This window comes from Salmo salar, chromosome 02 (assembly GCF_965601325.2).
Source record: "Salmo salar chromosome 02, fSalSal1, whole genome shotgun sequence".
In the NCBI taxonomy this organism is placed as follows: domain Eukaryota; kingdom Metazoa; phylum Chordata; class Actinopteri; order Salmoniformes; family Salmonidae; genus Salmo; species Salmo salar.
In genome coordinates this window covers 84488422-84503484 of record NC_138292.1, presented here as the reverse complement: position 1 = coordinate 84503484, position 15063 = coordinate 84488422, and the positions used below count along the sequence as shown (strand labels likewise).

Genomic DNA, 15063 nt, shown 5'->3' with positions numbered 1-15063 from the left:
AGGACCATTTAAACACATGGAACCTGATTTACTTTATATTCAAACTGACAAACTTTAATTCATGTTTTCTAATAAAAACATACAAATATATCTTTGAGTATACTTTGTACCATTTAATTTCATATGGTACAAACAGGTAAACACATTCTCAGTCAACAATATAAGACAATTGGAGCACTGTGTATGTTCTATGATGAATTTTAAGTCAATTTGATGTAAAATATCAATATTCACACAAGGAGAAGTAATTATTCTCTCCTGTGTGGATTCTCACGTGACTTTTAAGTGACTGTGATGAGTAATATGTCTTCCCACAATCTGAGCATTTGTAAGGCTTCTCTCCTGTGTGCAGTCTCATGTGTTATTTCGGGCTTCCAAAATGGGTAAAACGCTTTCCACACTTGGAGCAGTGGTAAGGCTTCTCCCCTGTGTATTTCTCTCATGTGTTTTCAAGTAGCTTTTCCGTTGAAAACGTTTTTCACACTGGGAGCAGTGGTAAGGCTTCTCCCCTGTGTGTTTTATCTCGTGTTGTTTCAGATCCCATAACCGGTTAAAACACTGGCCACACTGGGAGCAGTGGTAAGGCTTCTCATCTGTGTGTATTCTCTCATGTGTTTTCAAGTAGTTTTTCCATTGGAAACTTTTTTCACACTGGGAGCGGTGGTAAGGCTTCTCCCCTGTGTGTATTCTCGCGTGTGTTTTCAAGTAGCTTTTCCATCAAACTTTTTTCACACTGGGAGCAGTGGTAAGGCTTCTCCCCTGTGTGTATTCTCTCATGTCGTTTCAGGGCCCCTAACCACTTAAAACTCTTCCCACACTGGGAGCAATGAAAAGGCTTCTCCCCTGTGTGTATTCGCTCATGAGCTTTCATGTTTCCAAAGTGACTAAAACTCTTTCCACATTGGGAGCAGCAGTAAGATTTCTCCCCTGTGTGTATTCGCTCATGTCTTTTCGGGCTTCCTAACTTGGTAAAACTCTTTCCAATCTGGGAGCAGAGGTGTCGACTTGCTGATTTGGACATCTTTGGTTCCTCCAAGTTTGGTTTTCCTCCTGCCAAAGACAGTGTTTATTTTAGGACAGACCAGAATGAAATCTCCACATGATAAAACTGCCTTGCTATGAGGTTTAAACCAAATCAGATGCCTCAATAACCTGAGGCCAGCTTTCAAACATTTCATAATTTAAAACAATCTTTGTGTGATTTTAAAACAAATGTTGTAGAGCATCCTGGTAATTACTGATATGTTTACATTACTTATTTTTTATAAGTCAGAACACAAAACACTAGACAGTCCTATGACACTCAAGACACAGATATCGCTGGATTCCTATCAAGCAGGTGGTTGTAAATATATAACCTTCATAGCTGTATGATACAGAATGTGAACTACACACTTCCTTAACCTCACTAGGGTAGGGGGCACTATTTTCACCTCCGGATGAAAAGCGTGCCCAAAATAAACTGCCTGCTACTCAGGCCCAGAAGCAAGGATATGCATATAATAGATTAGTAGATTTGGATAGAAAACACTCCAACGTTTCTAAAACTGTTAAAACAATGTCTGTGAGTATAACAGAACTGAAATGGCAGGCGAAAACCTGAGGAAAATCCATCCAGGAAGTGCCATTATTTTGAAATGGCTGTTTTTCCAATGAAAGCCTATCCACCATTTAAAGGGATAGGACCCAGATTCCGTTCCCTATGGCTTCCACTAGTTGTGAACAGTCTTAACCTCTATAGGGTAGGGGGTAGTATTTTGACATCCGGATGAAAAGCGTGCCCGTAGTAAACTTCCTACTATTCAGGCCCAGAAGGTAGGATATGCATATTATTAGTAGATTTGGATAGAAAACACTCCAAAGTTTCTAAAACTGTTTGAATGAGTATAACTGAACTCATATGGCAGGCAAAAACCTGAGAATAATCCAACCAAGAATTGGGAAATCTGAGGCTTGTAGTTTTTCAAGTGGTTCCCTACCTAACATACAGTGACTTAGGGTTCATGTTGCACTTCCTACGGCTTCCACTAGATGTCAACAGTCTTTAGAACATTGTTTCAGGCGTCTACTGTTTATAGAGAGAGAATAACAGGTCCTGGAGTATCCCAAAATCAGGCACGAGTTCAGTCACGCGCGCGGTCGAGAGAGGGATCTGAGTTCCTTTTCATTTATGAAGTCATTGTTATCGTCCGGTTTGAATATTATGGAAGATTTATGTTAAAAACACCCTAAAGATTGACGCTATACATCGTCTGACATATTTCTACGAACGTAAATATAACTTTTTTAAACTTTTCGTCTGAAATTAATGCGCGAGCACAGCGCATTTGGAGTACTCGACCGAACGCGCCAATAAAAAGGAGGTTTTTGGACACAAATGATGGACTTTATCGAACAAAACAACATTTATTGTGGACCTGGGATTTCTGGGAGTGCCTTCTGATGAAGATCATCAAAGGTAATGGAACATTTATAATAGTATTTCTGAGATTTGTTGACTCCACAAAATGGCGGGTTTGGTTTCGTTTCTGAACGCTGTACTCAGATTACTGCAAAGTGTGTTTTCGGCGTAAAGTTTTTTTTTAAAATCTGACACAGCGGTTGCATTAAGGAGAAGTTTATCTGTAACTCTTTAAATAACAGTTGTTTATTTTTATTTTATCCACATTTATGATGAGTATTTCTGTAAATTGATGTGCTCATTCACCGGAGGTTTTGGGAGGAAAACATTTTCTGAACATCACGCGCCAATGTAAAATGGGGTTTTTGGATATAAATATGAATATGAATTTGCCACCCTGCTATTTCACTGGCTGTTGGGAGTGTGTTCCGCTAGCGTCCCACATACCCCAGAGAAGTTAAGACATTGTTTCAGGCTTTTCTGAAAAATGAGAGAGAATGACAACTTTGAGTGAGTGGATAGTGGGATGAACCCAGAGCTGTTTTCTGCGTGACCGAGAGCGCGCTTTTCTTGTTTTTCATTTATATTGACAACGCTATTGTCCGGTTGAAATATTATCGATTATTTAGGCTAAGAACAACTTAAGGATTGATTATAAACATCGTTTGACATGTTTCTACGAACTTAACGGATACTATTTAGAATTTTCGTCTGCCTGTTGTGACCGCATTTGAGCCATTGGATTACTGAACAAAACGTGCCAACAAAATGGAGGTTTTTGGATATAAACAGGACCATATCGAACAAAACAAACATTTATTGTGTAACTGGGAGTCTTGTGAGTGCAACCATACGAAGATCATCAAAGGTAAGTGATTAATTTTATTGCTATTTCTGACTTTTGTGACTAATCTACTTGGCTGGTAACTGTATATAATGTTTTGTGTGCTGAGTGCTGTCCTCAGATAATCGCATGATTTGCTTTTGCCGTAAAGCCTATTTGAAATCTGACACGGCGGCTGGATTAACAACAAGTTAAGCTTTATTTTGATGTATTACACTTGTGATTTCATGAAAGTTAAATATTTATAGTAATTTAATTTGAATTTGGTGCTCTGCATTTTCACCGTCCCACACCCCCTAGAGAGGTTAAAACCTAATTCAAAAATGAATAAATTACATTGGAGACAGACACAAAGCCCATCAGTAACATCTCCAGATTGTCGATAGGGTCGACACAATGGCATTTCTTTATTTAGACGTTCACACATTTTGACTATCAATAATGTCATGATATTTTGGGTAAAGTAAAAAAGAAGGTGAAATATTTTGGGTAGATGTTATTAAAAATATAAATATGTAAAGTGTTGGTCAAATGTTTAATGAGCTGAAATATCCCAGTTTTTTTCCATACACATGAAAGCTTATTTCTCTCAAATTCGGTGCACACATTTGTTTATATACCTGTTAGTTAAAATTTCTCCTTTGCCAAGATAATCCATTTACCTGACAGGTGTGGCATATTGTTTAACACTTTTTTGGTTACTCTATGATTCCATAAGTGTTATTTCATAGTTTTGATGTCTTCATTATTATTCTACAATGTAGAAAATAGTAAAAATAAAGAAACCCTTGAATGAGTAGTTGTGTCCTAACTTTTGACTGGTACTGTATATGGTTGATTCCGTGGGAAAGTCAACCTGAACATGTGTAATGGAGGTAAGAACGTGCCGTAAGCTCGCTCCACAGCTAGCTTGAAACATCACAGATGGAGCTATCCAACTGGTACCTTTTGTATAGCTCAATCGGAACATTGTCAAGGAGAGCGGTCACGCATGTTGAGAAGCAGAGGATCATTAGTTTTAGCCAAGTATGGGGACAGTGGAGGAAGCTAAACTGTGAGCAGCACACTGATGTCAGTTACATGAACAAAAAAAGGTTAGTCATTTCCAAATGAAACAATGTTCTTTAAAGTCTATATGTTGGAGTTTATTTGACCTGTTAAAGTAGAAAATTGACTACATTTTGTCGACGGAGCCCAAGTCTCAGAAATGTTTTTCTTCATTTAATCAATTTCACAGCTTTTAGAAAAGGCTTACATAGCTTGTTAAAAAATATATACATACAGTTGAAGTCTGAAGTTTACATACACTTATGTTGGAGTCATTAAAACTTGTTTTTCAACCACTCCACAAATATCTTATTTCACTTATAATTCACTGTATCACAATTCCAGTGGGTCAGGAGTTTACATACACTAAGTTGACTGTGCCTTTAAACAGCTTGGAAAATTCCAGAAAATGATGTTATGGCTTTATAAGCTTCTGATAGGCCAATTGACATCTTTTGAGTCAATTGGAGGTGTACCTATGGATGTATTTCAAAGGCCTACCTTCAAACTCAGTGCCTCTTTGCTTGACATCATGGGAAAATCAAAAGAAATCACCCAAGACCTCAGAAAAAAATTGTAGACCTCCACAAGTCTGGTTCATTCTTGGGAGCAATTTCCAAACACCTGAAGGTACCACATTTATCTGTACAAATAATAGTACGCAAGTATAAACACCATGGGACCACGCAGCCGTCATACCCCTCAGGAAGAAGACGCGTTCTGTCGCCTAGAGATGAGCGTACTTTGGTGCGAAAAGTGGAAATCAATCCCATAACAACAGCAAAGGACCTTGTGAAAATGCTGGAGGAAACTGGTACAAAAGTATTTATATCCACAGTAAAACGAGTCCTATATCGACATAACCTGAAAGGCCACTCAGCAAGGAAGAAGCCACTGCTCCAAAACCGCCATAAAAAAGCCAGACTCTGGTTTGCAACTGCACATGAGGACAAAGATCGTACTTTTTGAAAAAATGTCCTCTGGTCTGATGAAACAAAAACAGAACTGTTTGGCCATAATGACCATCGTTATGTTTGGAGGAAAAAGGGGGAGGCTTGCAAGCCAAAGAACACCATCCCAACCCTGAAGCACGGGGGTGGCAGCATCATGTTCTGGGGGTGTTTTGCTGCAGGAGGGACTGGTGCACTTCACAAAATAGATGGCATCATGAGGATGGCAAATTATGTGGATATATTGAAGCAACATCTCAAGACATCAGTCAGGAAGTTAAAACTTGGTCGCAAATGGATCTTCCAAATAGACAATGACGCCAAGCATACTTCCACAGTTGTGGAAACATGGCTTAAGGACAACAAAGTCAAGGTATTGGAGTAGCCATCACAAAGCCCTGACCTCAAACCTTTAGAAAATGTATGGGCAGAACTGAAAAAGCGTGTGCGAGCAAGGAGGCCTACAAACCTGACTCAGTTACACCAGCTCTGTCAGGTGGAATGGGCCAAAATTCACCCAACTTATTGTGGGAAGCTTGTGGAAGGCTACCCGAAACGTTTGACCCAAGTTAAACAATTTAAAGGCAATGCTACCAAATACTAATTGAGTATATGTAAACTTCTGACCCACTAGGAATGTGATGGAAGAAATAAAAGCCTAAATAACTATTATTCTGACATTTCACATTCTTAAAATAAAGGTCACGTCCTGACCAGTAAAAGGGGGTTGTTTGTTATTTTTGTTTGGTCAGGGCGTGGCAGGGGGTGTTTGTTTAGGGTGTTTCGTTTTTTTTTGTTTAATGTTCTATGTTAGTGTATTTCTATGTTCGTTCTAGGTTTTCTATTTCTATGTCTAGTTTATTGGTTTGACCTTCAATTGGAGGCAGCTGTTTCTCGTTGCCTCTAATTGAAGGTCCTATTTAATAGGGGTGTTTTGTCCATGGGATTTGTGGGTAGTTGTTTACTGTTTGGTGTTTGTTGCACCTTGCAGGACTGTTTCGGTCGATGTTTGTTATTTTTGTTATGTGTTGAGTTTCCTTCTAATAAAGTAGAAGATGAGTATACACATTCCCGCTGCGTTTTGGTCTCATCAGTACGACGAACGTGACAATAAAGTGGCGATCCTAACTAAGACAGGGAATTTTTACTAGGATTAAATGTCAGGAATTGTGAAAAACTGAGTTTAAATATATTTGCCTAAGGTGTATGTAAACTTCCAACTACAACTGTACATTTGCATGTTTAACAAGTTCTGTAGATGAGACGTTAATGAAGCAATGAATACAGACCACATTGAAGTGTCTGGAGTTTTGTCTGCCTCTTCTAGAGTCTTGTAAAGATAGGGGGTTGACTGGGACAGGCAATGTAACATCCATCATGTTTTTAGGGAATGTTTTTGTAAAATATGCACCTAGCATCAGATCATCCTGAAAATGTCTCTCTAAAGCTAACTTTCAAGGTTTTATATGGTCTATTGGCTTCTCTCTTTTCATTGGCAGAATCCTTTTTCAGTGTTATGATATTCATAACATCCATGTCCACCCGTCTATCTTCATGTTAACTAACAGAACTCTGCTGGTTGTCCTGGTAACAGATACCAGTGGGCAGATCTATTGTATTTGTTCAAACTAAACTACAGCACTTAATTTGATGTGTCAAATCTGATCCTTTCTTCTCTTCTCCTCCTCTCACAGTTCCACTCAGCCCCATTGTTTTCCTGCAGTCTGCCAGCAGCACAGACAACCTCTTCATACCCAGCAGTAAGGCGCTACAAAAATGAAAATGTCTTAGATTTTTCTCAGACTTCAAAAGTGGTCTCCTGATGTGGTTTAAGTATTGTTGTGGACTTAGAACATCCAATGTTGTTGTTTTTCTATTAACAGTGTGATTTAGAGAGCGAAAACCAGAAAAACAGGGACAAATCAGAAACCTGGAAAAACTAAACGGAGAAAATGGAATTAGGTTAAAAAAAATAATTAAAAAACGGATTAGATAGAGATGTTATAGAGCCCTAAATATTCTATACATTTTCTCTCATTACTGGATTATCTAGGGATAGTGTAGAGTAACAGCTGTATCCTGAAGTGACCTTTAACCTCCCTGCTCCTCAATACTTCTTCCACTGGATCAAAGCTTCAGCCAAGTAGGATACATGATAGTGGCAGCACATGGAGTCTGGTTGGATATAGTCATGGTAGGATACATTGAGCGGCAAGATGTTCTTTACCATCAGATTTGCCACCAATGCTCCTCCCTGCACTCTATACTCCTCTGTATACCCATTGCAAGACCCACTGGTTTAATGCTTATTTATAAAACCCTCTTAGGCCTCACTCCCCCCTTTCTAAGATATCTACTGCAGCCCTCATCCTCCACATGCAACACCCGTTCTGCCAGTCACATTCTGTTAAAGGTCCCCAAAGCACACACATCCCTGGGTCGCTCCTCTTTTCAGTTCGCTGCAGCTAGCGACGGGAACAAGCTGCAAAAAACACTCAAACTGGACAGTGTTATCTCCATCTCTTCATTCAAGGACTCAATCATGGACACTCTTACTGACAGTTGTGGCTGCTTCGCGTGATGTATTGTTGTCTCTACCTTCTTGCCTTTGTGCTCTTGTCTGTGTCCAATAATGTTTGTACCATGTTGTGCTGCTACCATGTTGTGTTGCTGCCATGTTGTATTGCTGCCATGTTGTGTTGCTGCCATGTTGTGTTGCTGCCATGTTGTTGTCATGTTGTGTTTCTACCATGTTGCTGCCATGTTGTGTTGCTACCATGTTGTTGTCATGTAGTGTTGCTACCATGTTGTTGTTATGTTGTGTTGCTGCCATGTTGTTGTTATGTTGTGTTACTACCATGTTGTTGTTATGTTGTGTTACTACCATGTTGTTGTTATATTGTGTTACTACCATGTTGTTGTTATATTGTGTTGCTACCATGTTGTGTTTCTACCATGTTGTTGTTATGTTGTTATTCTACCATGTTGTGTTGCTACCATGTTGTTGTTATGTTCCTACCATGTTGTGTTTCTACCATGTTGTGTTTCTACCATGTTGTGTTGCTACCGTGTTGCCACCATGTTGTCACCCTACCTTGTTGTTGTTATGTTGTGTTGCTGTGTAATAATAACATGTATGATCTATATAAAGGTCTTTAGTAAAAAAACATTAGAGACATAATTTAGTATTTAATATTACATAGTAAACTTTAATAATTGTAATATGTATGTTTAAATGTCTGTACTAAAGTTTTTGAATAAAATAAAAGGTTTGAAAGAAAATGTAATTTGCTTTCAATGAATTATATCTTTCTCTCTCTCTTTCTCTCCCTCTGTCTCTCTCCCTCTGTCTCTCCCCTTGGCTGGGAATGTTAAGGGTGAAGAAGTTGTGAATCTCGGGGGGCCCTTGCACACAGGGAAACTACATGTACACAAAATAATTAACAACCTGGACCCCCAGGTGTCTTTCAACACGTTTTACTAACAACCTAAACAGATACATTTTACCCTACATAAGAGTGTCCGAGGGATGTCTCAGTCAACCCCCCCCAAAAAAGCCCCAGAGGCCTCACACCTTCCTCTTTGAAAGGTTCATTGTACTCTTTAACTATGCTTCCTTCACTGACGACCTAAACAGATCACTTTTACCCTTTTAAAAATAGTTGTCAGCTATCCAGATTTAATGGTCAAGAGGTTGTGAACCTAGAGGGGCCCTTGCAGACATGTTGTGTTTAGGTACACATACATTTTCTGTTTATGAAGGAATAAATGATTGAGAGGATATAGACCACAAAAAAATAAAAGATAATTGTAGTCTTTAACAATGTGCCCTTTACTAATGACCTAAACAGATAATTTTACCCCATGAACAACCTTTTACTGCAGGGGGCTAAATCGGGGGCCTTCAATGCTGCAGAAATGTTTTGGTACCGTTCCCCAGATCTGTGCCTCAACACAATCCTGTCTCGGAGCTCTACGGACAATTCCTTCAACCTCATGACTAGGTTTTTGCTCTGACATGCACTGTCAACTGTGGGACCTTATATAGACAGGTCTGTGCCTTTCCAAATCATGTCCAATCAATTGAATTTACCACAGGTGGACTCCAATCTAGTTGTAGAAACATCTCAAGGATGATCAATGGAAACAGGATGCACCTGAGCAAAAATTTATAAAAAACTTGTTTCCGCTTTGTCATTATGGGGTATTATGTGTAGATTGCTGAGGAAAATGTTTTATTTAATCCATTTTTGAAAAGTCAAGGGGTCTGAATACTTTCCAAAGAAACTGTAAGGGATTGAGGAGAGAGCATAATTGCTTTTTCTAATTAAAATCATTGACTCATAGGAAATCATCAGCATACATGGACACACATGCTTTGTTTAATGCCAGTGTCAGGTCATTGGTAAAAATAGAAAAGAGTAGAGGGCCTAGAGAGTCATCAGCATACATGGACACACATGCTTTGTTTAATGCCAGTGTCAGGTCATTGGTAAAAATAGAAAAGAGTAGAGGGCCTAGAGAGCTGCTGTGCGGTACTTTACATGTTTGACAGAGAAGCTTCCATTAAAAATCCTCTGAGTTCTAGTAGATAGATATCTCTGAAGCCACGATATGGCAGAGGTTGAAAAGCCATAGCACATACGTTTTCTCAGGTTATGGTCAATAATATCACAGACTGCACTGAAATCTAACAGTACAGCTCCCACAATCTTCTTATTATCAATTTCTCTCAACCAATCATCAGTCATTTGTGTCAGTGCAGTACATGTTGAGTGCCCTTCTCGATAAGCATGCTGAAAGTCTGTTGTTAATTTGTTTACAGAGAAATAGCATTGTATTTGGTCAAACACCATTTTTTTCCAACAGTTGGCTAAGGTATCGTAAAAGGTATCGTAAAAGCTTAAAACTCTTTCCACATTGGGAGCAATGGTAAGGCTTCTCCCCCCTGTGTATTCTCTCATGTTTTTCCAGGTCCCCTAAATGGATAAAACACTTTGCACATTGGGAGCAGTGGTAAGGCTTCTCCCCTGTGTGTATTCTCTCGTGCGCTTTCAAGGTTCCTAAATGGTTAAAACACTTTCCACACTGGGAGCAGTGGTAAGGCTTCTCCCCTGTGTGTATTCTCTCATGGGCTTTCAGGTTTCCTAAAATTGTAAAACTCTTTCCACACTTGGAGCAGTGGTAAGGCTTATCCCCTGTGTGTATTCTCTCATGAGCGTTCAGGTTTCCTAAAATCGCAAAACTCTTTCCACACTGGGAGCAGTGGTAAGGCTTCTCCCCTGTGTGTATTCTCTCATGCTGTTTCAGCTCCCCTGTCTGGTTGAAATACTTTCCACACTGGGAGCAGTGGTAAGGCTTCTCCCCTGTGTGTATTCTCTCATGGGCTTTCAGGTTTCCTAAAATCGTAAAACTCTTTCCACACTGGGAGCAGTGGTAAGGCTTCTCCCTTGTGTGTATTTTCTCGTGTTGTTTCATGTTCCATAACCGGTTAAAACCCTTTCCACAGTGGGAGCACTTGTGTCGTCTTGCTGGTTTGGACGTCCCTGGCTCTGGTTCCTCTGAGTCTGGTCTTTCTCCTGCCAAAGACAGTGTTTTTTTTTTTAAATAGAGACCTGAATGAAACCTCCACATGATAAAACAACCATGCTACGAGGGTAAATCCTAATCAGATCTCTCAATAACCTGAGACCAGTTTTAACAATCTTAGTGAGATTTTAAAACAAATGTAGAGCTTCCTGGTAATTACTGATATGTTTACATTACTTATCTTATTCATCCTGTTTTACAAGTCAGAACACAAAAAACTAAACAGTTCTAGGACACTGAAGACACAGACTTCGCTGGATTCCAATCGAGCAGGTGGTTCTAAATATATAACTTTCATAGCTGTATGATACAGAATGCGACATACTTATTTTATGTTTAAGGAAGTGTGTAAAGAAGTAATTTTTGTGGAAGTCTAAAACTTGTTTTTACGTCGAAGACAAAGCACATCAAAAAAATCTCCCCTTTGTCGAAAGGGTTCGACACATGCTGTTTAAATGGCACAATTTCTTATTTTGACGTTCACAGGTTTTCAACATTTTGACTTTTGCTGATGTCATATTTTGGGTAAAGTACAAAATAAGGTGAAATATTTTGGGTTGATGTTCCTAAAACTGATAGTTACTACAATAAACAAAAATATAAACGCAACATGTAAAGTGTTGGATGTTTCATGAGCTGAAAAAAAAATGTGCAGAATTTGTTACATCCCTGTTAGTGAACATTTATTCTTTGCCAAGGTAATCCATCCACCTCACAGGTGTGGCATATCAAGAAGCTGATTGAACAGCTTGATTATTACACAGGTGCACCTTGTGCTGGGGATAATAGTCACACAACAATGCCACAGATGTCTCAGAGGGAGTGTGCAATTGGCATGCTGACTGCAAGAATGTCCATTTTTATATATTTTTTTTACATTGGAGACAGACACAAAGCACATCAGCAACATCTCCCCGTTGTCGATAGGGTGGACAAACAGAACAATTACAAGATTGTATTAATACTGTTTAGTCATCAAATAGCTTTGATGGGTACTCTCATCTGTGTCTATGGGACTGAGTTGGGCCTCTGGAGCTTGAGCTGACAATTGATTCATAACTTGCTGATAAAAACCTACAGCCGGGTTGGGGGGTTAAAACAACACCAGGTGCAGATGACCACAGGATGAACCCAGGATGGCTTGTGGTGCCCCCCGATCAGCATGGGAGGGATGGAACCAGCCCTGACTAAGCATTTATAAGAGCTCTATTTTTCATTCAAGGTTAAGCTCTCGGAAACACACTCAAGAGTGTGGTGTCAACAGCTTCATTATTGCAATAATTTATCAATATTAAATAAAGATGATTGTTTGAAGAAATTACAAAGTCTCTCTCAGGGGGATATAGTCAACTACCATAGAGCTCATATACTCTCTGATGCCAAGTCTAGACAGGATCATCCCTCAGAGGTCCCCACTCTACTCACAGTATGTGTAGTGATGTCCAGTCAGTAGAACCTCATGAAGGTACATCACCACAACATGCTGCATTACAGATCTCTTGAACAGAGATGCCTTTGAACAATGCCTATGATGTAGCCATACCTCTGGTGGATTGAGCCATCAAGCCCTACGGAGGTGTCAGATCCTTGCTACTATAGAACCTCATGAAGGTATGGGGGTGGAACTCATTATACGGATGTAATGGCTAAAGTAAAGCGGTTTTAAACAATATAAATCTAATTTCCACTCTTTCCAGTGGCTCCAACAGCAGCAATAGCCTCAAGCACAAGAGAAAAATCCCAAAATGGGACTAGCTGTTTGGGTACTGGGCGTAGGTGACCCTTCATAAAACAACAGATCAGGGGGTATTCCCCCACTGTATTGTTGTTGCAGCCTAAATGGCAGCCAAATACACATTTATAGTTGAAAAGGATTTCCCTTGTCAGAAAGCAGAGTAGCTCTGAAACAGAGCAAACAAAGGGACTGATTTGTTTCTGATCTCACCATCTGTTAAATACACACCACTTATTGTGCTATAGTGAGTGTGTGGCTCTAGCACTCTGAATAGAGTTCATTGTCAAGGAGAGCGGTGACGTGTGTTGAGAAGCAGAGGATCACTAGTTTGAGTCCAGTATGGGGACAGTGGAGGAAACTAAACTGTTAGCAGCACACTGACGTCAGTTACACATGAAATCAATAAAGTTAGTCATTTCAAAATTAAGACATGTTCTGTGAGTCCCCCCCCCCAAAAAAAATGCTTTTCATTCAATCAATTTTCATGGCTTTTAGAAAAGTCTTATGGTGCTTGATTTAAAAATATATATTTGCCATTTTAAACAAGTTATGTAGATCAGATGTTAATGAAGCAACACAGACCACATTGAAGTGTCTGGAGTTTAGTTCTAGAGTCTTGTAAAGATAGGGGGGGGGGGTTGACTGGGACAGGCAATGTAACATCCATAATGTTTTCAGGAAAACATTCACCTTACATTGGATCATCTTGAAACTTTCTCTCTAAATCTACCTTTCATCAAGGTTTTATATGGTCTATTGGTTTCTCTCTTTTCATTGGCAGAATCCTTTTTCAGTGTTATGATATTCATAACATCCATATCCACCAGTCTATCTTCATGTCAACTAACAGAACTCTGCTGGTTGTCCTGGTAACAGATACCAGTGGGCAGATCTATTTTATTTGTTCAAACTAAACTACAGCACTTACTTTGATGTGTCAAATCTAATTCTTTCTTCTCTTCTCCTCCTCCCACAGTTCCACTCAGCCCTGTTGTTTTCCTGCAGTCCACCAGCAGCACAGACAACCTCTTCATACCCAGCAGTAAGGCGCTACCGGGAGAGGCATGACACAGGGACTCCAGGAGGGCGAAAGGGTTAGCGTTGTCCTATTAACCATAAAGAGGGGTCACAGACACATATCATTATGGATGCTGATGTCACTGTTGACATAAAGTGCTTTACAGAAACCCAGACCCAGATAGAGCCAGCTGTATGCTAGACCAGACCAAGCTGTACCATCTGGTGTTCTGATCTGGAGAGACTCTTCTCTGACTCGTCAGCATCAGGATGTTGTTGAGGCTCCCCAAAGCATCCGCAATAGTCGTGTCTCTCTCCTGTGTGAACAATCATAGGGTCTTACAAGAGGCATTAATATCTCTAAACAGGGCCTAAAATGCAAATGTGAAAGGGTTGTTCGACGAAATGGGTGCCTTTTGTGTCCCTTTGATATTTTAAGTATAAATTATGCACCAATATTGAATTTTAAAAGCCTGTTATATTAGATGAGAGGTACTTTAATATTGACCACATGGAGAATTCAACACATCTAATTTAAAAGACCCCAAAATATATGTACCAATGGCAGATTGACCGTTTAACAATTCCTACAGTACTGAACAACATATTCAAGTGTAGAACTTCAGTAGAACGCCACTTAAAACCCCACATTAGTTCAACAACGGCAGTGTATGACCCTGTTTAAGACAGTACTCACTGGTGTTAATCTGATCTTCTGTCTCCTCTTTCACTCCCAAAACGTCTTCCTTCTTCACCTTTATTGAGATAGCATCCTCTTCCTCTGTAAAAGGTTCTTCTCCTATAACAACCTCCTCTTCCTCTTGTTTCATTCTGAAAGGTTCTTTCTCTTCTTTCACTGTAACACCCTCTTCTTCTTTCACGACAATGTTCAAATCCAGAGGTTCTTTCTCCGTCCAGTAGACCTCTTCTTCTTCTTTAGCAGGGGATGAGTAGTTTAGTGAGCTCATGGTCAGGGATGTTAGCTAGTTAACTAGCTAGTTAGCATTAGCGACTAGCCTAGGACTAGGCTCAGTATCAATATTTAACAAGTTTGCAAATTGAACAAGCAAAGTATATTAAAGTTAAGCAGTTGATACGTCAACTGAAATGTGTTTTAAACACTAGGATTAGCTAATGTACATAAACTTGGTCTAAACCGTCAATCTTTCAGTTTTATGTTGGCTAGCAAGCTATCGAGGTGGTTGAAAGAGTAGCCGTGTTGTTGTTCCTGAATAAGCGTCCCGTCCAGTCCATTATACGTCACACAAGAAGCATCACCTGAAAGACGCACATCGCCATCTGCTGACTGGAGTGGGTAACGCAGTTTGGAAACAATAGTTACTACACTTTTTGTCTTGGAAAGAACGTCATAATAATTTAACAATAAGCTGATATATTTTCTCTTACGTATTACAACTAATACTTTCCTGTACACAGACGAAGAAGCTTAATATGTAGATGATGAATAAATACTTCCATG

At 39.6% G+C, this 15063-nt stretch overlaps 1 protein-coding gene across 1 annotated transcript in view; it reads right to left on the bottom strand.

The window, feature by feature from the left end:
• Positions 1 to 14810, bottom strand: part of LOC123736165 (uncharacterized) — a 52420-nt gene extending 37610 nt beyond the window's left edge. Inside the window, exons 1-4 of the mRNA XM_082969549.1 lie at positions 14281 to 14810; positions 13803 to 13900; positions 13495 to 13672; positions 10094 to 10821 (exon numbers count right to left, since the gene is read on the bottom strand). Coding sequence (XP_082825675.1) covers positions 10094 to 10821; positions 13495 to 13672; positions 13803 to 13900; positions 14281 to 14551 — 1275 coding nt within the window. The 5' untranslated portion in view covers positions 14552 to 14810. The remainder of the gene's footprint in view (positions 1 to 10093; positions 10822 to 13494; positions 13673 to 13802; positions 13901 to 14280) is intronic.
• Positions 14811 to 15063: the final 253 nt, after the last annotated feature.